At 39.5% G+C, this 25,907-nt stretch overlaps 1 protein-coding gene across 4 annotated transcripts in view; it reads right to left on the reverse strand.

Moving 5' to 3' along the window:
• The window catches only part of LOC148843962 (CLEC16A-like protein), a 132,472-nt gene that overhangs the window by 90,959 nt on the left and 15,606 nt on the right, over nucleotides 1–25,907 (reverse strand). For all 4 annotated transcript variants that reach the window (XM_088958874.1, XM_088958871.1, XM_088958872.1 and 1 more), the window contains exons 5-15: nucleotides 22,953–23,004; nucleotides 22,777–22,853; nucleotides 22,557–22,690; nucleotides 22,354–22,450; nucleotides 22,149–22,206; nucleotides 6,471–6,579; nucleotides 6,238–6,361; nucleotides 5,831–6,020; nucleotides 5,383–5,714; nucleotides 3,382–3,470; nucleotides 3,233–3,303 (exon numbers count right to left, since the gene is read on the reverse strand). In XM_088958874.1, the coding sequence (XP_088815000.1) occupies nucleotides 3,233–3,303; nucleotides 3,382–3,470; nucleotides 5,383–5,714; nucleotides 5,831–6,020; nucleotides 6,238–6,361; nucleotides 6,471–6,579; nucleotides 22,149–22,206; nucleotides 22,354–22,450; nucleotides 22,557–22,690; nucleotides 22,777–22,853; nucleotides 22,953–23,004 (1,333 nt within the window). The remainder of the gene's footprint in view (nucleotides 1–3,232; nucleotides 3,304–3,381; nucleotides 3,471–5,382; nucleotides 5,715–5,830; nucleotides 6,021–6,237; nucleotides 6,362–6,470; nucleotides 6,580–22,148; nucleotides 22,207–22,353; nucleotides 22,451–22,556; nucleotides 22,691–22,776; nucleotides 22,854–22,952; nucleotides 23,005–25,907) is intronic.

A 25,907-nucleotide genomic window follows, 5' to 3' on the forward strand; every position in this document is an offset into this window, starting at 1 on the left:
TACACTTCATAAGCTAAGAAAATAAATTCTATACATTCGAAGTCTCCCTAGAAGAGAGGAACAGGGTAGCAGGACAGCAGGGCGGACAGTTGTATCATAGCCAGACAGAATAGCAGGAGAACAAAGGAGGTAGAATTGATTAAGGGAAAGGTATTAACAGAGGTAGTGAAAAATAGTAAAATGTGGCATGGAAGGGAGAAACAGGATAAGAATCTATTGGTAGAAAAGAAAGGTGAGGGTTGCTAACAAAATGCAGAAGCTAGTAGAAAGAGGGGTTCAGAAGAGCAGGTGGAAGAATGAATTGGTAAAAACACAAGGAATAAGAACTGGTAGGGAAGGAGCAAGGGCCCCTCTTCCAACTGACTATATGATTACTTTTATTATCATGCTATTTTGGCAACTAGGGTGGTGCTGTAGTGTTTTCTGGTTATGTACTCATGTTGCAGGATTTTAGTTGCAGTCTGGCCCAGGTTGATTTGGCTTCAATAACTCATGCATATTGGTAGCTGTGTGGTGATTCTCTAATTATGTATTTTGTGGCTTTCTATATCAATATTTCCAATTTTGGATGTTGTAATTGGATTAGAGGTTGAAGGTTATTTCCATTTCCCCCATCTTGCTTTCTTTTTTTCCTTTCCACTTTCAATAAGTCATTATCCATCAATAAAGAATCATGTTATCCATTAAAAAGAAAAATGTAATTTCTTAAATTATTTGTCTATTTATCTATTTATATAACCTTTTCACTTCATTCCAGCAAGGAAGTCTCAAATTTAACTAGATTTAGCAAGGGAGCTTTTCACTTCTTCCACTGGTTTCTCCTTCACAAGGCAAATGCTAGAATAAAGAAGAGGAATCAGGCAAGAGAACAACAAGTTCATACACTTGTGGTGCCAAATTTGTCCCTGAGGTGAAAGTAGCATGAACGTTGAGTAGCGATAACTGAACACTGAAGACGCAAAGGCAACCACCATTGCTGGGGGTCTGTGGTGTGAGAACGCATGAAGGGGTCTTGTTTAAAGATGTTGTTAAGCCATGAGCTTGATCCATGGATAGGCCGTGAGCTTGACCTATGGATAGAGAGTGTCAATTACCAAGTAAGGATGACACATTCCAGACTGAAACATTGGCAGGTAGAGTAGATATGAGGAAATTCTTAGAGGAGTGCTTAGCCAGCAGATTCAAAGGTAAGACTCCAGATGCAACAAGGGTCAAGGAATGGACTTGGGAGGTATGGGGCCCAGTGTCAGAGATGAAGATGAAGAAACCAGTGAAGAGGCATTTCTTTTCATTATCCCCTCAAGGGAGTAAGCAGAGAAGATCCTTCACGTGTCGCAATGGAAAATTAGAAATAATAGACTATGCTTGATCAATGGAGTGCGGAGTGCCTGTGTGGGTTTCAATATGGACGAACTCTAAATAAATGACAAGGGGGAGGAAGTTGTACTGGTTCAAGTATATGACCTACTGATACTTTGGAGCCTGAAAATCATTAAAGCCATTGGAGATCTCTGCAGTGGCTTCCTAAGGATGGAAAACTCAGCCGTAGAAGTTGTGACATGTAAAATGAATACAGCTGCAGATGATCTAGAGGGGCAAGGTGCCAACAACTGTATGTGTTAAGGTGAGGAAATTGGTACATTCAATCCACATTTCATCAAAGCTGGAACCACCTATGGAGCCACTATCTCCAGCACTAAGATTTGAAAGACTTTATCTCTGAGTAAACCCACGATTACAGCAAGGGGGAAGCTCTCTGGAATATGGAATCATTAGTGGGATGGACTGTTGCAAGTCAGCAAGGCAGGGAGACATGCGGAGGAAGGAACACAATGAGAGCCCTAGAGTTGCAATTCCTGCTGCCAGAGACCAATGTGAGGGACAGGACGACAAAGCTCCAAAGCAGATCACTGTTGTGGCGTTCAAAGCCCCCGAGGAGGTAGTAGATCATTTTGATCCTAGCCACCAAATTTCTAAGCAAGTGCAAAGCAGATGGACCATAAAAAGGTGAGGAAGTTCAAAGTTTAAATGGACAAGAGCTAACATCGCTGTAAAAAAGGAGGGAGTTGAAGTCTGTCATAAAAGAATGCTTGCTGGAAATGAACATTACATATTATAATCACTGGGCTGAGCAGAATGTTTGAGTTTATGAATGCAAAAGAAGGCCCACAAAGAATTTGGAATTTTGGACAACCAAAAGAAGGCCTTGTGGAAGCCTAGTAGTCCGTCCACATGTACAGGACCACAAACCAGCCCAAGAGACAGTGTAGATAAACCCAGTAGCTCAAAATCAAAGGGACCCCAAGGCCTTAAAAATTAATGAAAGGTGGTCACTCCAAAGGGCGGATCAAGATCCTTTGTGTGGTTTGTGTGAAGAGGCAAAGGTTTGGCTATTGATCAAGAAGACTCGTGGAAAGATGAGGAGGCCAAATCCAGCATCTCTAGATCTCCGTGGTTTAAAGGAAGTCCCAGAAAGATTCAAAAACATATACAATTGCAGTTGTGAAAATAGAGGCCCAAGCAGAAAATTTGTCACCATTACGTAAGGTGCAAGGGGTTGGTCTGCAAGGTGGTATGATGTCCCAGTTGAGGTTGAGGATGTAGATGGCTCCTCAGTGTTTTTGCAAGAGTAAGGTGCAGTTAGAGAGGAGTCAATGAAAGAGTTGTGAATTTGCTCAGATTCTAGAGGAGGAATGAATGCAAATCCTGTATTGCAGAACACTCGTAAGGAGGAAGTAATCTTGGGTTGCATGCTATTGAAGATGCTAAAGGTTGGGGAGTATAAAGTTTTTGAGGTACCAAGGCGAGGCAAGGCGACAGGGGGGCGCCTTGTCGCCTAGTCGCCTAGGCGATGGATATTTTTATGTAGAAAACATAGATCCTAGTCTAGTTCCCTAGGTACCATAACCATATTACCTTAATAATTATTCATAATTTTCATAAGAAAGGTATAATGTTCATATTAAAGTATAGAAAATCAACATATTCATGAGAAGAAAAAGAAGAAGGAAAAGAAAATTCAAAAAATATAGGGGCTTAACCCTTATTTTTGTTATAGGAAAACAAGAAAAGAAAAAGTATTGGTAGTAGTAGTAGTAGACAATTTTATATGGAAGAAGAAAATGTGTTGATTAGACAATTTTATAAAATGCACATCGCCCTTGTAAAGGTCAAGTGTTGCAAGAATATTATGAAAACAATATAGTTCAAATTGTTAGCTTCTACAACCTACCAACAAGAGCTTCTTATGTTGTTTTCTTTGTGGAAGAATTCCAAGTGCATCCAGCATTGGCTCATCCAGTTCTACAAAGAACATGCAAGTTTCAATAAGTACGGATAAATAGCAAATAAGAACTAAGGTTAGTAGTTTCAATGTAATACCTTTTGTTTGCAGTAATGTAGCCATCATGTACAAAGAACCTAACACTTGTATGTCACTCCCACTAACCACATATGACCACAACAACTCCCTATATAAAAGAGAACAGTATTAATAAATTGTTATTCATATTCTGAAAGAAAAGGAAAATTAGTTATACCACAACAATGCAGTAAAACAAAGAATATTCTCATCAAGAAAAGTAGTTCTAGTGATGGCTAGCAGTAACCCAAGAGCTCATCAAGTAGCATATGTGTGTTAACAAATAACAAGTGGAACATTAACATTCAGAGGGAAAATATCTACATATATGTCAATATATGTCTCTCCTTCGCCACTGCTTTAGGTCTCTAGTGCCAAGGTTCTCTTTCTTTTTCCTTGAACTTGATCCCCCTTGAGTTAAGTCCTTTGCACTCAGATGGGTTAGATGGCCTGACCCTTTTAGGGTCTTCACCAGTTCAGGTGTGGTCATTTTTGTTGACCCTCCGGTTCCTCCTGGCTCTTCAACTGGAATATACCCATGCCTCTGGTAGATCTTGACAACTAGGCCCGGCAATGTGTCCCAGGCTTCCCCTCTCTACCATGCATTCCTTTATTAACTTGTTTAACTCTTGTATGGATCCCTACCATACGTCTGCTTCTGCCTCATTTGAATTAGAACTTTGAATTATCGGCTCACCTATTTGATCAGGTAAGATCACCTTAGAAATCGAACGGCCATCAACTGACCCTGCTTCTTCATCATTGTTTTGATCCAATGGTTGTTGTTCATCTTCCCCAATCTACCTATTTGAATTCTCCAATCTGTCTACAGTTGCAGATTCCGGCAATTTCATCCTCAACTGTTCAACCTCCTATGAACCTTTTGATTGACTCTTCAGTGCCACCAATGGATCTACAAACACATCCATTTCTTCCACTTCATAAGCTTTTTTAATATCCTCCCTTATGATTGTCACGGCATTCTTTAACCTCAACAAAAGAGGATGAGCTACAAAATGGCTTCCAGCCAAATTGTAACTGTATATAACACCTACGTCACCGGCATACCAACTGTTGCCAGAACGATCCCTTTCCACCGCACCTGGATTCTCACCCACCCAAAGCTAAGTCTAAGTCACCCATTCGGCTGAAGCCACCACAATGATCTCTAATAACCTCTATTACTCCCGGGCACCACAACTGCAAAGGGAGACCAAAGATTCAGATCCAAACGCTATATTCCCTTTCCATCTTGTCGTGGGTATGTTGTATAACAGCCTCACTTCCCCTCCACCAATCCTATAAAAATGGTTTTCCACCCAGAAACCTCCCTTCTTTTCAGTAAGTGTCATCTTCGCAAGAAAATATGAAAAGGAATACACCTTCAAGACTTCAATCAACTTCTTTATCTTCAATCCCCTCAATGGATTCCACTCTGCCTCCAACCATCTTTCCACCGACTCCAAAGGAGGAATTTCTTTGGTGAATCTTCCAACTAGATATTCTCCCAGAAACTTCATCCTGTTTTCCACCTCCTTTGTAGTGGTTTCTATCCAGAATGTCCCTTTGCCTTTCTTGAAAGCAACTCCCATCTTCCAACCATCTTTCCACCCCTCTGCATTAACAGAATAAAGACCCATGATTCCATTCCCTGGATTTTCATGGGCTATAGAATATCTTAACTCTACTTTTAGCATTTGATACTTTTATGTTTCACACCAACTAGAGAAATAAGCCAATTTCATATGAGAATAAGGAAACAAGATAAAATCATGCAAATGTTTTACATAAAAAATATCAACTGGGCTACACCCAGCCTCAACATGGAAACTTGATTAAGAGTTGGTGTTCTATAATAAGTTTATGATTCCAAATTTCCAGAAAAATATTTACATGCCTTAGAAGGGACAGCATCCATTCGACAGTGAAATTTAAACATACACAGCAGAAACCACAAATCTAATTTCATTGTATGTAGAAAATAAATATGGAGTTTCCTCTGGCATGTAATATAAAGTAACCTCAGAGCCAAACGTGGACCATTGTAGTTATTTTGCAATGCTAGATCTTCTGCGGAATGAATTTGAGAAGAACTAGATAAATTTGTCACAGTAACCCTTAAGCTACCAGTGTCAGCCTTTGTGCCACAAGAACCTTCTTCCAGCTGTTGATTTACATTACTGAAATCATGACTAGAAGTATAACCATTGAGTTTAGCTTCAGACATTGGAATAAAGGCCTCAGGCTGACAGAAAAGAGCAGCAGCAATAATATTTGCCAAATCCTTGGTTTTAACAATGCGCAAGATGCAACAAAGTAAGTACAGAGAAGTGGTAGCACCAATCAGTTTTTCCTGTAGTTAAATATTACAAAAGGTTAGAAGAAACAAGATGTTCAGACAAAAAAAAAATGTATGAGGAACATCAAAAACATGGAATCCACAAATTGCTGAAACATGGAAATGCTTACACTTTTAACAAGGTCCATACTCAGGGAGGAAAAAAGCAATGGAAAAACCAAAAGCTGCAAAATATTCTCTGTTATTAATCTCCCAATATCGGGAATGCCGGCAGAAATGACATCACTGAAATAGTACAGATAATCTTCAATTTCATCCACACCAGCAAGAATGCAGGAGGTTGATTCCGGGCTAGGGTTCCTGTCTCAGTAGCCAAATGACACTTGTTAGGATTACTGTGACAAAAGTTTACACACTGGTAGTTTAAGGGTTACTGTGACAAATTTATACACTGGTATGTCTAAAAAATTTGGAATGTATATAAAAAGGTGGTTATTCCAATCTCTTACCATAGTGCAAAAGTTTACACAATAGCATGAAATGTATAATATACATTCATTAACATTCTGACTCTTACCTTGAAGCTTCAGAAATCAATTCATCCAATCTGAAGCAGTGGTTCTGGAAGTTTGTAACCAAACTTGAAAAATAATCAGCCAATGGAGCACAGGTAACATATCTATTTACAGACTCATCGCCAACTGCAAATGGAAGAATAAGCATTGAAGAAAAAACTTTGGGTGCCATTGCAACACAACTACACTTTAGAAGAAAGAGTTTGAAAATGGTTAGGAAAATATAGAAAGTTACCATGATAGACATTAAGGGTCAAAGCACGTACAGCAATGCGGACCATACTCTCTTCATGAAAAGCAAACCGTATTGCCTCAGTATATAATGGAAAAGATGTGACCTCATCCTGCAAATAAGAAAAACATAACCTTTTTTATACCAAATATAAATTAAAAAACGTGTGAGAACCCACTACTCTATCAAACAAATGTAGACACACTAGCCATGTTAAAGCCTCAACTTTTCAAATAATAAGCAGTCAAAATACCATCCATTGCTACCAGCCATGCAAAAGCATCCACTCTCGAAGAGATAGGGTTACCCCAGATACCTTCAAGAAAAGAGAACTCTATCTGATCTCTTAAGTAAGACTGCAAAAAAAGATTTCACAGTAAATCTTCCATTTTTACATTACTTAAACCGTAGCTCAACCTTTGTCAAACTTGAAATCTTCATTTTCTCCAATCTATACAAAGAGAATTCATCCACCTCCCAATCCAATAATGGCCTTCTAAACTTTGAGCACACACCAATTGCTACCCCCTAATCTCATGGCATTGATTAATCCAAATATCATAGCCACTGATACTGAGCCTTCCATACAGCTCCAAATGGTCACGGAAATAATTAATGATATCTTCCCTCAGATTAGTCCCAGAAGGGCTCATGGTAGTGGTAGATGATTGAGACTCTTGAGAGGCTAAATTTGCTGCATTAAACTTCCTCTGACCTTGCTGTCTTGGCTTCTTATTTTGATTCGGCTTTTTACTCATTTCCTGAGCCCACTTTGGCTTCCCATCAAGCTCCCAACATCTCCCAAGTATGTCTAGACTTCTGATAGTGTGTACACCATAGTTTATCTTTATCATCAACTTTCTTCTAGAAGTCACTCTTCTTGAAGGAATTTCCACTACCCGTAGCAACACACCCTTTAGCTACTAAAGCAATATGCTCTCCCTCAAGATTATTCATCACATTCCGTCTGCTCTCTTCTGACTGTACAAGAGCATATACTTTTTCTACTGATGGGAGATCTTTACCCCCCAATATTTGAAACCTGATAGATTCATATGTGGAATTCAACCCTAAGAGAAAGGCAAACACTCGTTGCTGGGAAACCATTGTTTCAAATGTCGCCAATGTCGCCCGACATATGTCGGTGTCGAGGCTTAGTGACATGAAAATGAGTTGTAACGAAAATGTCGACCAAGTCGGTCCAAAAAAAAACATCTTTCCTAATATGTCGACAAGCATGTCGACTAACGTACAAGAAAAAGAATATGGTTTCACATCTAACAGAAAAAGAGAAAAAAAAAGAGAGAAAAAAAGCATCTGCATGATACCAAACATAATTTCATACACAGAGAATCACACACATGCTTAACAAAATAAAGAACAAGGGGACAACATGTTACAGACATAGAGAATCATCCTACGAATTTTAAGCTTATAAGAAGAAGAAGAAGGGTTTCATACTTCATAGAAGAAGGGGTTTTTTGTTCCGTTACCTGGAGGCTGGAACGAGGAGTTGAGGCTTGGTTTTGGTCTTCTGGAGGCTGCATCAGCAATCGGTTGGAGTTGGAGTCTTGGAGACTTGAAGGCCGAAGTTGGAGTTGGAGTCTTGAGCAACCGAGCAAGTGAGCAATAGCCACTTTTCATCTCAGGTTTTTCAGCCATTCTCGAACTCAGGTAAGAGCATACCCTCTTCCATATTTCTTAGGAGTAAAAAAAAAAGAAAAATAAAAACTTGAGGCTGAACTTCCACTGGAAGCTTGTAACTTGAAGTTGATCTTCAAGTTCTGGGTTTCGCAAATGTGATTTGTGAAGGACCGAAGGTTGAAGACTTTGAAGATGAAGCAGAGTTCCTGAGAGCGTTCTCAACTTTACGGTTTCCCTCTTTCGAATGAATTACATTCTAATTGTTTAGCAATTCCAGCAAAAAATGAAACGTGGTAAAGGAAAACAGCATTATGTGATATACGAATGCGACGAATAAAGGGATCATAAAAAAGAAATCATTTGTGGTCAGGACTATAACCCACAAAAGCACACATGACAGACTATGCAAACAATTTAGAACGTTCACGAGAGGGAAGATGAACAAAGCACACACAACAAAAAACATGAAGCATAGATAAATCCGGAGAACGACCAAATAACTTCTGAAAGGGAGACATATTACCAAGAACTGAGGAAGAAATATAGTTGATCAAAAACACAGTTGTACTGGCTGCCTCTACCCAAAAGGAAGGTGGAGTATGGGACTCCTGCAATAATGTCTTCACAACACTAAGGATATGTCCATTCTTGCGCTTGGCCACACCATTCTATTGAGTGAAGAGAAGATGGGTCGAATGGCCCATAGGCTGTTACTGTATATTATCTTTATGTTCTTCTCTGTAATGGGCCTTATTCTGGGCCCATACTCTTTTATGTTCCTCTTTTGTAATTTCTTGTCCAACTAAGGACCTCTCTTGTAATTACTAAAAGGTTAACTTAATAAAAGTGTATTAGAGAGTTAGAGGGAGGTTATGTTCGAACTCCTCATCCTCTAACCCCTCTTGCCGCAGCTCTCTTCTCTAATCCTCTCTTGCTAGTTTTCTTTGTTTCAAACACAGTCCCTACTTCTAGGACTGTTTTTCAACTTGGTATCAGAGCAGGCCACTGCTTGGCGTGTCCCTCATGTGGTTCTAGTTCAGCCAACTACATGAGGAGGTTCTAGGGCTGAGAGTTTACAGTCATCCGCCTGATTCTTGGAGGTCATTGGAGGGTTCCCAAGCTTCTACACACTTGGAGAAGGGTTCGGTGACTAGGAAGAATCAGAGAACAAGTTGCTTTGCCTGATTTAAAATCAGAGAAAAGGGTTTTCGAAGTCATCCTAGAGGACAAGTGTTCGGCCTGGTTTATTGTTCAAACCAGAGACTTGCTGTAAGTCTTTGCTCAGCTGTTTCTGGGTTAATTTTTCATTGTTCTGGACTGTTAAAAGGTCCGAAGTTTCCTTGGAAACAGTACATCTATTCGGCTATCCTCTAGTTTGATTTAATCCAGAGATTTCTGGGTTGTTTTTTATTTCTTTTTTGGACTGTCAAGTAGCCAAAATACCTCTGGAATCACTACTGCTGAGACTACTTCATTCTACCAATGTTGTTGGACTGCTCCTACTCAGAAATTTCTGGGTTGCTTTGGAGGTCCTATTTGGCTAATTATTGGGTTGGGAAGTTGCTGAGACTGTTTTAAAACTAAGTGATACCAGTCTCATCTTCATTCCAGCCCCTTCTTGAAGGCTGAAACAGTAAACAGTGCTCTATACTTTGAAGGCTGAAACAGTAAAAAGTGGGCTGTTAAGTATTGCACACTGAGTGTTCGACAAAAGGTCACTCAAGGACTGTGGTCTTTTGTCTTCCTCTTGGGGACATCGACTGTTAGAATCTGAAATACCTTGTGTTTGGAAGTTGCTGGGTGTCTTTTTTGAAGGCTGAAACAGTAAAGAAAGAACTACCACTGAACTTAGCATGATGGATTTCTCAAACTTTGAAAACAAGAATACTGCTGAATATGGACAGATTTTGGGAACCCCAACCGATTCCATGCTGGCTGTAACTACAGTCAAGCTTGATGGGACCAATTACTTAGCTTGGTCACAATCAGTGAAAATCCATATTTGTAGCAAAGGAAAATGGGGTTTTATTTCTGGGAGCAAGAAAGCTTCTTCAAAGGATGATCCATCTTATGAGAGATGGGTACAAGAAAACTACACTGTGATTGGGTGGCTTGTGAACTCAATGCAGCCACAGATCAGTCAACATTATCTGTGGATGAATTCAGCTAAAGAGATCTGGAATAGTGTTGCAGAGACTTATTCCCAGAAGTTGAATGTTGCTAGAGCTTACAAACTGAGAAGTGATGTGAAGAATCTAAGACAGGGGGAGAAGTCACTTGCAGCATACTTCTCAATCTTAAAATCTATATGGCAAGAGATTGATTTGATAGAGACTGTGACTTGGGATACCCCTAAGGATGCTGAAACATACAGAAAATTGGTTGAACGGAATAGGGTGTTTGAGTTCTTGACAGGGCTGAATTCTGAATATGATATTACAAAGCAAAACATCTTGTCCAAGGAAGATGTTTCATTCTCACAAGCATATACTCTGGTCAGCAGTGAAGAAAGTAGAAGGCAAGTGCAGGTTCAAGGAGTTGGTATTAATGATCATTTTGCAAATATGGGAATTAAACCCAAAGGGGTTACAGAAGCTCAAAGTGGCACAGGAAGGAAAGAAGTGGTGTGTGAATATTGTAAGAAGCCGAAACATTCAAAGGACAAGTGCTGGAAATTGCATCCCAATCTTATACCTATCAGATTCCAGAAGAAGAATGATAGTAGAAAGACAGGAAGTGCACATGCAGCCACAGGCACAGATATAGAGGTTGAATCTACCAGCGCACAGTTGGCAGCCATGAAAGCTAAATATGAGAAGTTTGGAAAGATGATCAGTCAACTTGAAGGTGCATCTTCATCATCCATCCCTTCTGGAAGTTCAGCCACCATTGCATTTGCTCACTCAGGTATAAGGGCTTCCGCTAACCATGCATCCACCTCAGGTAAACACAAAACCCCTTGGATCATATACTCAGGTGCTTCTGATCACATGACCAACCTTTCCACTTTATTTGTTTCATATGATTTACTTCCTGACCGTGACAAAATCACCTTAGCTGATGGTTCTCTTGCCCCTATTTCCGGCAAGGGAACTATCAAGGCTACAGACTCCTTACCCTTATCTTCCACTCTTCATGTGCCTAAATTAAATACCAATTTGTTATCTGTAAGTAACCTGACCAAATCATTGAATTGTTGTGTAACCTTTTTCCCTTCTCACTGTGTGTTTCAGGACCTGAAGTCTCAGAAGGTGATTGGGAGTGGCCATGAAGCGAATGGAATATACTTGCTCAACACCCCTGGCCAATGCTTTGATCATCCCAAGAATGTTGCTTTTGGTTCTACTTTTTCAGAGTCTGTTAGTCAAATTATGTTGAGTCATTGTCGGTTGGGTCATTTACCTTTTTCTGCGTTAAGCCATTTGTTTCCAAAACTGTTTAAGGGAGTCAGTGTGTCCAGTCTCAATTGTGAGTCCTGTCAGTTGTCAAAGCATTGTACAAAAAATTACCCTGTAAGCAATAAAAGATCCTCTTTTCTTTTTCATATTGTGCAATCTGATATGTGGGGGCCATACCATTTATCCTCTATGGGGGGTTACAGATATTTTATCTTGTTTATTGATGACTTCTCTAGATTCACCTGGATATACTTAATGAAATCTCGGGATGAAGTCCCAAGACTTGTGAGGCAATTTCATGAGCTTGTTCTAACTCAATTTGGTACCAGAATTAAGGTTTTCAGATCTGACAATGCAAAAGAGTATTTTGAGAAGAGTTTATCCTTGTATATTTCTGACATGGGGGTTATTCATCAAAGCTCCTGTGTTAGAACCCCTGAACAAAATGGAGTTGCTGAGAGGAAAAATAGACATATTGTTGAAGTTGCAATGAGCCTTTTGTTTGCCTCACATGTTCCCACAAGATTTTGGGGTGATGCTGTACTTACTGCTACCTATCTCATAAACCGTATGCCATCCAAGGTACTAGGGTTTAAATCCCCCTTCAGTCTTCTTCATCCAGACAAAGATCTCTTCCCAATTCCTCTTCGTGTGTTTGGTTGTACCTACTATGTTCACATTCCAAGTGTGCAAAGACACAAGTTTGAACCGAAAGCCCACAAATGTATCTTCCTTGGTTACTCCCCCACACAAAAGGGTTATTGTTGTTTTGATCCAAAGACTGGCACCCGACATGTCTCTATGGATGTTACCTTTAATGAACTTTCTCCTTTTTATGGTTCCTCTCAGGATGGACATTGTCCACAGGGGGAGAGTCTGTCACAAGTTTTTGCTCTTCCTCTTCCTATCCCAGTTGAGTCTCTTGACAAACCTGTATCCTCACCAAATGAGTCAAAGGAGGATCAATCACTTCATACCTCTTGTCCCAAGGACCCTATTTCTTTACCCCCTCGCCCTATCCATAATCCCAAAGTGTATCAAAGGCAGAGATCCAGGAATGAGCAAGTGGTTTCCTTTACAACAGATGAAGCTCATACATTCCCAATCACAAATGAGATAACTGGTACTGCTTCAACTCCTTTGGAATCATCTTTTCCAGACCTTGATGTCCCCATTGCTGTTAGGAAAGGGAAGCGGAAATGTATTGCACACTGCATTTCCAAACACCTTTCTTATGACCTGCTTTCTCCTTCATACTTTGCCTATCTCTCTTCTGTTGCTTCTAACCCCATTCCTAGGTCTGTCTCAGAAGCTCTTGGGATTCCAGAATGGAGAGATGCCATGGAAACCGAAATGGATGCTCTACATGCAAATGGTACTTGGGAGGTGGTGGATTTGCCTGAAGGGAAGGATCCGGTTGGGTGCAAGTGGGTTTTCACCATTAAATACAGGGCTGATGGAACTATTGAGAGGTACAAGGCCAGGCTTGTTGCAAAAGGCTATACACAGACATATGGGATTGACTACCTGGAGACTTTTGCCCCTGTTGCCAAGATGACATCTATGAGGGTTCTTTTATCTCTGGCAGCTCACTTTGATTGGCATCTCTATCAGTTGGATGTAAAGAATGCATTTCTGAATGGTGATTTACATGAGGAAGTCTACATGTGTCTTCCTCCAGGGAAGTATGGGAAAGATATGCAAGGAAAGGTATGCAGATTGAAGAAATCTCTTTATGGTCTTAAACAATCTCCTAGAGCCTGGTTTGAGAGATTTAGAGCTGCACTTGTTAAATTCGGCTATGTTCAGACACAGTCGGATCATACTCTGTTTGTGAAGAAAAGTAGATCTTTGGCAGTGTATCTCATTGTGTATGTTGATGACATTATAGTGACTGGTGATGATGCCTCAGGCATTCTGGCTCTTAAGTCTTTCCTCCGTACAGAATTTGAGATTAAGGATCTGGGAGAGTTGAGATACTTCCTTGGCATAGAAGTTGTCAGATCCAAGGATGGGATCCTTATTTCCCAAAGGAAATATGTTCTTGATTTATTGTCTGAAACTGGAAAACTGGGTGCAAGACCAGCTACAACTCCCATTGATATGAGTCACAAACTTTCAGCTACAGATGGAACTCTGTTGGAAGACAAAGGGGTTTTTCAGAGACTTCTTGGGAAGCTTCTATACTTGAGCATGACTAGACCAGATATTGCGTATGCTATCAGTTGCATTAGCCAATTCATGCATGCTCCTAGAGATACTCATATGGCAGCAACAGAACGGATTTTGTGCTATCTGAAAGGCTCTCCAGGGAAAGGAATCCTATTTACCAAGCATGACCACTTGAAACTTGAAGCCTATACTGTTGGGCTGGAAATATGGATGACAGAAGATCTACTTCAGGATATTGCAGTTTGGTGGCTGGTAATGTTGTCTCTTGGAGGAGTAAGAAACAACTTGTTGTGGCCAGATCTTCTGCAGAAGTAGAGTATAGGGCCATGGCACATGGGGTCTCGAAATTGTTGTGGCTAAGGTCCTTAATGGAAGAACTTGGGATTGATCATGACAGACTCATGATGTTGTACTGTGATAATCAGGCTTCCATCAACATTGCTCACAACCCGGTACAACATGATTGAACCAAACATATTGAAGTTGATAGACATTTTATTCAAGAAAGAGTCTCCTCCGGAGAAATGTGCCTTCCATTCGTTACCTCTGAAGGACAATTGGCAGACCTTCTCACCAAAGGCATCTCCAAGACAAGACTTCATCATGACACTGGCAAGCTGGGCATGATTGACATCTATGCTCAGCTTGAGGGGGAGTGTAGAGAAGATGGGCCGAATGGCCCATAGGCTATTACTATATATTATCTTTATGTTCTTCTTTGTAATGGGCCTTATTCTGGGCCCATACTCTTTTATGTTCCTCTTTTTGTAATTTCTTGTCCAACTAAGGACCTCTCTTGTAATTACTAAAAGATTAACTTAATAAAAGTGTATTAGAGAGTTAGAGGGAGGTTATGTTCGAACTCCTCATCCTCTAACCCCTCTTGCCGCAGCTCTCTCTTCTTCTCTAATCCTCTCTTGCTAGTTTTCTTTGTTTCAAACACAGCCCCTACTTCTAGGACTGTTTTTCAACTAGGAGTATCTGGACAACTTCGTTACACTTGTATCCCATGATCCTTCAAATAGGACAAAAAATCTCCATCAGTGTATTCTCCTCCTGAATCCGAAAGGAGAATATGCAGTTGTGATTGAAATCGAACCCGCACCATAGCATGAAACAACTTAAATGTTGGGAACACCTCAGACTTGTGGCGAAGAAAGTATATCCATGTGTACCTGGTACAATCATCAATGAACAACACAAAATATTCGTATCCAAGCCGAGAAGAGACAGAAGCAGTGCAGACATCACTATGTATAAGCTCGAAGGTAGAGGTAGCATGCTCAGATAGGTGACGAAATGGTAAGGTATGACTCTTACTTAAGCAACAAGAAACACAAGATGTATCAAAGGTGTGCAAGGAAGGAACTTTATTCTTAATAAGGCCTTAATCAAACAAAAATTTTAATTTTTCAGAATGTAAATGACCCAGATGTTTATGCCATAAGTCCCAAACATTATTTCTATGACTTAGAAAGGAACTAGAAGTGGAGGAACTAAAATAAACTGATGACGCTGCTGTTTGAGGCGTCTCAAACTCCAATGCAAACAGACGGCCCAACTTGCACCCCTTCCCTTTCACCTTCCCTGTGTCCCGATCCTGAATCAAACATCCATCCTGAGAGAAGATGAGAATGTTACCTTCATCAATTAATTGGCCAACAAAAATCAAGTTTGTAGTGAGATTAGGAACAAGAAGGGTCTTAGTAAGAGGGAAAGATGCAGTGGGTGAAAGCTTAAGAGACAAATCACTACTACCAATGATGTTTAACTTTTCACCATTGGCAATAACAATATGTTTGTGATGGGTTTTAGTAAGGTTACTTGGTTGGTTAGGGTAGGCTCCTGTCATGTGGTTGATAGCTCCAGGGTCAATGATCCAAATATGAGAAGGAGAAGCACAATAACCAAAAAACTCACCAGGTAAACCAATAGCAGAAAGAGTAGAAGGAATAGCAGATGTTACCAGTTGTCGAATGTTTTGATAAATAACAAAGACTTTTATTAAAAGATAATAATAGAAAAGGTACAAAAGGAGGGGTAAAAATTCTTAACCCTCCCAAGAAAGCAATTCAGGTTACAATGTTGCCTAGAAGAAATCAACTCTTCCCACCCCTTGTTTGGCCAATGAATCTGCCAAGAAATTGGTGCACCTCTTTATCCATTGAAACTTGACTTCCAGATTTTGGGTGAGATGTCTAACTTTCTCTTTTTCATTCAAAAACTTCCACAGACTAGAAGTATCCTTCATCAACCAATTTATAGCCAACTTAGAGTCACCTTCCACTATCAATTTTCTTATTTTTAACTCTTGGGCTCTTTTTAACCCTTCCAAGACAGCCAATATTTCAGCTCTAAGAGAGTCCCCACATCCAATAGAACCAAAATAAAATGCAATAATTCGACCTTCATCATCTCTGAAGACTCCCCCTATACCCGACAAACCTGGATTTCCTTCACTACTACCATCGAAGTTTAGTTTAGTGAAACCTGAAACTAGAGGGGACTAAATTGGGTGGGATACATTCTTTCTTGTTGCTGATAAGCCACTTCTTTCCACTTCCTGATGATGTCTCCTTCTGAACAATTTTCAAAACTTTGCAAAGTTTTAACCCAATGGATCACCCTTGTAGAAATCAGTTCAATGATTACACCCTTATTTCTTTCTTTCCCATGAAAGGTCCATTGATTCCACTCCTCCCAGACTGTCCAACATACAGCTGCTCTTACACACCTCCATAGAATTTTCCTTCTCTTCTTCAGCCCCCTAATAGTAGTAGAATGAAATAGGCTTTGAACATTTGGGGGAGGGGTCCACCTGCCACCAAAAAGAGAAACCAACACCAGATTTCTGAAACAAATGGGCAAGAAACCAATAAGTGATAGCAAGTCTCACTATTCTTCTTACAAAGGATGCACCAGTGTGCAGATAAACACCAATTAGACCTTTTTCTTTGAAGTAAGTCGCAAGTGTTACACTTTTCAAGGAAAACTTCCCAACAAAAAAACAATAATTCTAGAAGGAATTGATCTATCCCAGACTTCCAAAACTGGAAAAGGGATTCCAAAGACAGGAGAGGAATGAGCCAGTTCCTTGAAGAAAGAGGAGCAAGAGAAGATACCCGAAGGAGAAGGAGCCCAAATCCTACTATCCCTCCTAAGGGGGTCAATAACCACCTCTTCAAGGATATTTAGCAAGTCAGCAATGAGGTTCAGTTCCAGTTCTCTAAGGGCCCTTCAAAAACCCAAATTCCAATCAATGGTTGAATTAGAGGTGGTCAAAACAGTGGAGACCGGCTGATTTTGAACCGTGATAAAGAATACAAGGAAGGGAAAAGTTCTTTCAGCGGAGTGCTTCCCACCCAAACATGATCCCAAAATTTCACGCAGCTACTGGAGCACATATCATACCTGATTAGAGGAAGAAAAGAAGGAAGTATGGCATGAATTGATTTCCAAGGAGAAGCTCTCGTAGCCCTAGTTGAAACTCCAGAGTCCCAGCCATCCACCGCTTGCCCATGAATACTTACGACAACATGAGTCCATAATTTATCCCTTTCCAAAGTCAATCTCCAAAGCCATTTCCCCAACAGAGCGTCATTCTTTTTTTGCAAATTGCCTAAAGCAAGCCCACCATCACTTTTGGTTTTGGTAAATATATCCCACCTGATCCTATGATCCTTTTTCTCCTCTCCTAGTTCTCATAAAAAGTCTCTCATCAACTTTTCCAAAATTCCACATATTCCTTTGGGCATTTTAAACACCAAAAAAAAGTATACAGGCAGATTTGTCACTATGGACTTAATCAGAGTTATTCTACCCATGGATAGGTAATTTTTCTTCCAAGATGCAAACCTCTTAGTGAATCTCTCAATCACAGGGTTCCAGAAACTCTTTACTTGGGTTATCCCCTAGTGGCAGCCCCAAATATGTCAATGGCCAATGAGCGATCTCACAACCCAAAATTTGGGCTCTATCCTCCACCTCACTTTCACCCAAATTAATGCCAATCACACAACTCTTGTCTAGATTCACTTTAAGATTAGTCACATGTTCGAAGACATTGATCACTTGCTTCAGATTACTCACCCAACTTACCTCATCCCCACCATAGAAAAGAATTGTGTCATCAGCAAACTGTAGATGTGTTATTGGAACCCTATTCCTCCCTACCCTCCAACCTTTCACCATGTTTCTAGAGTCTGCCCTCTCAATGAGTTTTCCTAGGACTTCGGCAATTAAAGTAAAAAAGAAAAGGAGAAAGGGGGTCTCCTTGCCTGATACCCCTGGTAGCTTGGAAATGATCTACCACCCTCCCATTCACTAAGATGGAATAGTGGCAAGTCCCAATACATCCTTTCACCCACTTGCACCACTTCTACCCAAATCCAAAATACTCTAAGGCTTTCAATAAGAATGACCAATCTACCAAGTCAAAAGCCTTTTCAAGATCCAATTTGCACACGAGCCCTTTCTTCCCGCTTCTTTTGAAATCTTCCACACTTTCATTTGCAATTAGGATTTGATCCACGATTTGTCCGTTCTTCAGAAAGGCACCCTGATGTGGGGAGATTATTAAGGGTAGAACCTCTCTAATCCTCCGAGAAAGAACCTTAGCAATGATTTTATAGAGGTTGTATACCAAACTAATGGGTCTGAACTCTTTGGGATGACAAGCATCTCCCTTTTTTGGAATCAGAGCCAAGAAGGTAGAGTTTAGACCTAGACTAATCACCCCTCTTTCAAAGAATTCAGAAAAGACCTTTTGAATATCCCCCTTCAGTATTTCCCAGCAGTCTTGATAAAAAGCCATTGTAAATCCATCAGGACTAGATGCTTTAGATCTATTCATTGAAAAGAATCACCATAGATGCCAGAGAATCACCTTTAACAAAAGAATCGCCACTAGTGGCAAGTCCTAATACATCCTTTCACCCACTTGCACCACTTCTTCCCAAATCCAAAATACTCTAAGGCTTTAAATAGAAATGACCAATCTACCAAGTCAAAAGCCTTTTCGAGATCCAATTTGCACACAAGCCCTTTCTTCCCGCTTCTTTTGAAATCTTCCACACTTTCATTTGCAATTAGTAGTAGATTTCTTATTCCCATGTGCTACAGCAGCAATGTCAATTCCATAGGTAGATCCTTCCAGTTTTATAGGAATAGTATTGACTCTACCGGAGGCCATTTCAGCAAGAAAACAGCAGTCCAAGCACAAGGATATTAGAGACAACTAAATTCAGCAATCAAGAATTCAAAATGACAGTCCAAAGAAGGCAAGTTTTTAAGACTGCCGAGTCTAAGGCCTTTCAAATATGAATCTGAAGTCTGAATCAAATAAATGGGAGGCAAGAAAACCCTAAGACGACACCAGATCTAGGGTTATAGGTTGACCGAGTCAGCCGATTGAGAGAAATCTATGATTTACCAACACATCAGGCGTCTTCTTCAAGAACAAGGAGGTATCTTATGCTGATTGAGGCAGTCCTTAAAAACTCCAAACCAGAAACTGAGTGTAGGGTTAAGGAGAGCTTGAGAGAACCCTTCAATCTGGAGAGAAAAACTTAAATCACAAGCTGATGTAGAAGGTCTGAAGTCCAAAAAAGAGTTGCAGTCCAAAAATGGAAACTGTACAGTATTGCCGCCCCAAGAAGAAGATCAGAACTCCTTCGAAAACTTCACAAAATCAGATGTTGTTTGTAGGTGGAATAGATCAGGTCTAGGCGACACCAGATCTGAAGTCCAAAGTTGTTGCAGTCCAAAAAAAGAAACTATACAGTGTTGCCACCCCAAGAAGAAGATCAAAACTCCTTCGAAAACTTCACCAAATCAGATGTTGTTTGAAGGGAGAATAGATCTAGTCTAGGCGACACCAAATCTGAAGTTTGGCCTCAAACCAATGTCTCCCAAGAGAGATCTAATGAAATCTGTCATGCTGGTTGCGCAAAGAAGAAAGAACAAAAAAGGGTTGACCGAAACAGCCCTAATACGACAGATTTGCTGCTTCCAGTGAGGTTTAAGAGAGCAAGAAAATAGATCAAAGGGCAGCCCGCTCTGATACCATGTCAACACTCTTGGCCAAATGGAGAAAAGAACATGAATAATCTTAGAGGTGTCAAGAATGAATGACCCCCACCTCAAAGAGTCTCTTATATATTAAAAGATATGTACAATTACAAGAATGCCCATATAGGGCTAAAAGAGAAAAGAAGAATAAGATGTAAAAGTAATATACAACAGGGACTATACTAATAAGGCACATCAAGTTACAGAGTCTCCACACTATCAGCTTGGGAAACAACCTATATAAAATTTTTGCTTAGGTGCTTTTGAGGAGGATTAGAAATGTGCTTCCTTACATCATCTCCCAGAACCAAGGTGCTTTTGTAAGTAATAGGAAAATAACTTATCAGATTTTAATTGCCAAAACCAACATTAGTCCCCTTTGGTCTTAACTAGCTTCTAGTTTTATCAAACTGAGCTTTGATGGAAGTAGTGAAGGTAACCCAGGGCCTTAAAGCAATGGTGGGACTTTCAAAGATGAGGACAAGAAAGTCATTACTTTATTTTCTGGTCCTATTGGTGTAGGTGAATCACTCCGAGCTGAGATCTTGGCAGTGATGGAAGGAAAAAAGAAGGTTAAGAAGCTGAACTGTCATAAGCTCATTGTTGAAAGGGACTCAAAACTATTTATAGGATGGCTGCAAAAGAGATTATTTATGGAAGTCTGCTGATGAAAAAAAAAAAACAAGAATGTTCAACCAGCTGGCACAAGGTTTGGACATTCAGCTGAAGTGGGTAAAGAGAAGTGCCAACTCCTTTGCAGATACTCTTGCTAAGTAAAGAGTGGGAAAGGAACAAATGTTCTAGGCTATGTTGTAATCTTGAATTTGTTTTTTTCCCAGGGAGAATTATGAGAGTTTACCTCGCTCCCCCCCCCCCCAGTTTACTTTGTACTCCCTTATTTTCTTAATGAAAGTTTTTGTTATTGATAAAAAAAAAAAAAAAAAAAAAAAAAAGCCTATGATTTTATTTTCTTCTTGAGATACTACAGAGAAATGGTCTGGGTGAGTGTTAGAGGATGTGGACTAAGGGATGTCTAAGCTCAGTGCACCACTCAATCTTGATTAATGGTGTGACTAGAAATTTCTTTCCAGCAAAAAGAGGTTTGAAACAAGGAGATCCCTTATCTCCCTTCTTTTTATTATAAGTTGTCTGGTATTTCCCCATTCTAACGTAGGGGTATTTCTGGTATTTCCCCATTCTTTTTATTATAAGTTGTTGCCCTAAGTATAAATACCAACTTAGGTGCTGCCAGCTACAACTTTTGGAATAGAACACTTCTCTTCTTCTTTTCTCCTTCTCTTCTTTTCTCCTTCTCTTCTCTCTTTTCATACTTTATTTTTATCTCTTCCTTGCTGGACTACATAGTATCAGAGCACTGATCTGGGCTTAACCTTCTCAGATCGAGTTCTTCATCTGGGCTTACCTTTTTTCGACTGGGAGAAGAGACAAAACTCCATCGGACCGAACTAAACTCTTGTTCTACCCTTTTCTTTTTTTTTCTCTCTTGGCCGTTGTACCAAGAAGAGATTTTGTGGTGTTGTGGTAACAGCAGAATGCAATGAGTAGCATTCTCTAAGGTTTGCACCCATCTTTTATGGACTGTGGATCGTGAAAGCATTACTGTACTCCAGATATGTACTGTTACATTCATATCTAAGTGTGTGATAGCTGTGAATGTCACAGTTTGGAGTTGTAGGGGCTGATTGTCTCCTTGCTATAAGCTGATGTCTATTCACAGTTGGTTCAAGTACTGTCGTCCTTGTTTGGTGTGTTGTTTACCATTCGTGTGGTTAGTTAAATCATTATTTGTACTAGTAATAGTGCTGTATAAATACAGAACTTCAGTTTTTCAGTCCTCTCTTGGAGAAATCAGCAGTGAAACATTGGGTCTAATGGCTACTGAAGGTTCAGCAACCTCCGGTATTACTTCCTCTCAAGGAACCCTTAATGTGGGGATGGACAGCATAAATTTTCTCTGACTATCCACCAAAGCAAAATAACTTGAGTAAAGATCATTAAAACAGGAAGGAACACTAAAAAACAGGATATCAAATCAATGCATAATTCTATAGGTTTTATAGTAAAATGAAGATTTCATTAAAAAGACAAGAAAAGGAAGTTCAACCCCAGGCGACAAGATAATCACCAAGACAAGCAAAAGGAAGATTCCTCAATACCACAACTCCTTCAAGAAACAAACTCTATCGCCCCTTCAAGGTACTCCAAAATACAAGATAGAAAAAGAAATAACAAAATAAGAAAAAGCACCTCACACCACTAACCCTACTATTTTATCAATCAACAAGATGCCCTGCATTCCTCCAAAAAATAACAACCATCATAAAGAATACAACCAAGATGGGAACCAACAACAAACAGAAGTATGCAATGAACATACATTTTGAGTCTTCACAAGAAGAGAAATTGTACTTTTGTTCAGCTTCCCACTTATTGCCCTTTTGTCACCGCAACAAATCCATTGAGAATACAAAGCGAACAAAAGAAATCAAGAAAATTAGCATTCGTATTTACAAAAAGGAAATAAAATATGGCATCAATACAAATTAGATAAATCCGAACAAAAGGAACTAGATATTACAAACCTCAGAAAGGATATATAATACGACAGTAGCTCTTCATTACGAAAGTCAAAGGAATACATTATAAGATAGTTTATGTGTTCGTTGCTGAAAATATAATCTGCAAATGTTGCCAGCCAGAAAAATTAAACACATTAAAATAGCTAAATCAAAAGAAGCAATTAAAAGACCTGTTTAAATTGGCCGAACTCTATATACCAACTTACAGATAGCATGTTCACTTTTTAAATTCTGGATCATAATACTCATTGTCTGTAGCAACTGAAGAGGAACGCTCACAGTTCTACTAATTTTTAATATACGTACAAAATCCCCCATAACCTGCTTCTCCATAAAAAACCTGCAGAAGAAGCATGGCTATTAATAAATAAATAAATATTAGGACGTAAGAAAATCAACAATGAAGAGGACAAGATGAAATCTCACTCAAAAAAGGTTGGATCATGTTGATCACCATATGTTACTAACTCAGCAACGGATCTTAGAGCCTCAATTACAAAATCCTTCACAACAGAGTACAATAGAAGTGACAACATTTAATGCATGATATATTGTATCAAAGTGAAAACATCTAGCTGAAGCCAAAGAAAAAGACCATTTACCTTATTAAATTCATTAACAATTTGAACCTTTTGCAGCTGATCAGTTAAATATCTGTATCATGTTAAATCAAAATTAATACAAAGAAATTGAAAATGACAAGAGAATACAAATTATACCAGCTACAATATACAAACCTTTACCAAGAAAACTTCAACACAATAAGTTCTTAATGAGAACTTCATATGACAACATTAACAAGTAGGTAATCCTACTCTACTATTTTATATCTACGACCATATCCTCAATTAAAAAATGAACCATCAAGTTGTTTCTCATTGATCATTACCTAACTCAGGTTTCTCGTGACCTTCTCCTTGTACTTTTAGAATAATTGTGTTGTAGATTAAAAATAAACTATAAATAAGATGAAACAATAGAGAGGAAGAAGAAGAAAAAGTTCTGGAAATTCAATCTGTTGAGATCTTTACCCCTCTTTCAGATCTATTTATCAAGAAAAATAAAGGAAAAGCTATAGATATACCCCTAATACATCCCCCCCCCCCTCTCAATCTGAACATAGATATTTAAGATGCCCAGCTTTCCAACTTAGATTTAACTACTACCTTATTAAGAACATCGCCAACTGCATTTCTGATCTGACAAATGGCAAATAAGATTGTAAATTTTGGTCAGGATTGTGAGTTCTACTAGCTTGTTTGTCACAATATGGATCAGTAGTGTTTTAAAAGTAATTACAAGATCTCCAAGAAGATTAAGTAGAAGGTGACTCTAAGATTGTTGTGGACTGGATGCAATTGGGAAACATGGAAATATGGAATTATAGGCAAACCATGAGAGAGGTATGGTAGTTAGTAAGGGAGATTGGTATTACATTTAAATGGGTCACAAGAACAACAACTAGATTAGCCAAATTATAGGCAAACCATGAGAGAGGTATGGTACCTAGTAAGGGAGATTGGTATTAGATTTAAATGGATCACAAAAACAACAAATGGATTAGCCAACGTTTAAAAGCGGAAAGCGCAAAAACAGCACAAGGGGCAATTTGCACCCAAGGCACAAAGCGAGGTTGTGCCTTTTCAAAGCAAAGCAAAAAAAAGAAAAAGATGCCGAAAATGCAAAAAATAAATAAATAATAAAAAACATTAAACATAATAGATGCCTTGCCAAGTTAATCTCAAATACAACAGCCAACCAATCAACCCAATGATGCATACCCTTATCCCATATAAGTTGTCCATAAGAGCACTCAGCTTATAGTTTGGATCAATAGGAGTATCATCAGGTTGCACTTCAATTTTCTCAATATCCACAGCAGATCAAGTAGGGGTGCACTATGTGTAGGTCTAGGTTCAGCATTTGTCAAATATTCCTGTGGGGCCCAAGTGTTGAAAATCTTCAATCCACATCCTACTGTGGGAGCCTGTCCTGGAAAGGTTAGAAAGGAAGTTGCTTCCTGGAAACAAAATCTCTCTCTTTAGGTGGTAGGATTACAGTTCTAAAAAGTTCCTTATCAAATCTGCCCTCCTATTTTCTCTCTTTTCCCAATGCCAAGGAAAGTGACCCAAAAAGTGGAAAAACTGCAGAGAAACTTCCTATGGAAAGAGTGGGAAGAGGAGAAGAAAATTCACTTGGTCAGCTGGGATCAAGTTTGTGTCCCAAAACAAAAAGGAAGTCTGGGAGTCAGGAAAATGAAGGTCTTTAACGAGGCTCTTCTGGGGAAGTTTATCTAGAGATTTGGCAGAGAAAGAGGTAGTTGGTGGAGGAGCTTGGTTGCAGCCAAATACAACACAAACAGTGGGGATTGGGTGACCACTACTTCTGTGACCTCTCTGGGGTGCTCCTTCTGGAAGAAAATCATGGAAGTAAAATAAGAAAGATGAATGAAGTTGAAAATTGGGATGTAAAATAAGAAATCTGAATGAGCTGAAAATATACCTTAAGAATAGAAAAGAAGAAGGAAAGGTGAATGAAGTTGAAAGGCTGAAGCAAGATGTGGAAGGGGATAAGAAAATTAGTGAGAGAAAGGGTAGGGGTAGGAAAGGAGAAAAATAGGAAGAAAGCAGGTTAGGGACAGAATAAGAAGACAATATGAAGATCGTGAGTTGGAATGTGAGAGGATTGGGGAATGCAAGAAAGAGGGTGTTAATAAAGGAGCTACTGAGAAAAGAAAATCCAGATATACTCCTAATTCAGGAATCAAAGCTCATGACATTTAATAGTAGGTGAGCCAGAAGTGTATGGAGAGCAAACGGCATCAGTTGGGCAATGAGTCCCTCATGGGGAACTTTTGGAGGAATGGTGACTTTGTAGAAAAATGAAATTGTTGAAGGAGTTGAAGAATTGATTGGAAAATTCTCAGTTTCTGTTAAATTCAAACAGGTGAGCAATGGTTTTGAATGGGTATTAACTAATGTATATGGCCCCAGTGGATACAGGCAGAGGAGTGTGGGAAGAGCTAGAGACACAAGAGGATTATGGGAAGGTCCTTGGTGCTTAGGAGGGGATTTGAATGTAATTAGATTCACTAAGGAGTGTAACAAGATGCGGCAAAGAAACACTACAAGTATGAGGAAATTCAACTAGTTCATCAATGTGTTTGAGCTCAAGGAACTGAATCTGTCGCATAGTCGGTTTACTTGGTCAAATCTCCAAGCTGATCCAATTTGTTCAAAATTAGACAGATTCTTGTTTACTGCTCATTGGGAAGAATATTGGGGAGATCTGATGTCAAGGACACTGCCTAGGGTCACCTCTAATCATTGGCCAGTTTTGTTTAATAAGGTGGATCTTAGGAATAGAGGACCTATCCCGTTCAGATTCGAGAACATGTGGTTATCCCATCCAGGTTTTAAGGAGAAAGTGAAAGAATGGTGGGTAGCAAGTGATCGAAGGGCTAATTGGGAGGGAATGAAATTTCAGTGGAAGCTGAAGGAGTTTAAAATCAAAATCAAAGAATGGAATATTCTTCAATTTGGGAGGCTTGAGGAAAG

Source organism: Nelumbo lutea, chromosome 8, assembly GCF_056320005.1.
Source record: "Nelumbo lutea isolate HS-2025 chromosome 8, American lotus-T2T, whole genome shotgun sequence".
Taxonomy (NCBI): Eukaryota; Viridiplantae; Streptophyta; class Magnoliopsida; order Proteales; family Nelumbonaceae; genus Nelumbo; species Nelumbo lutea.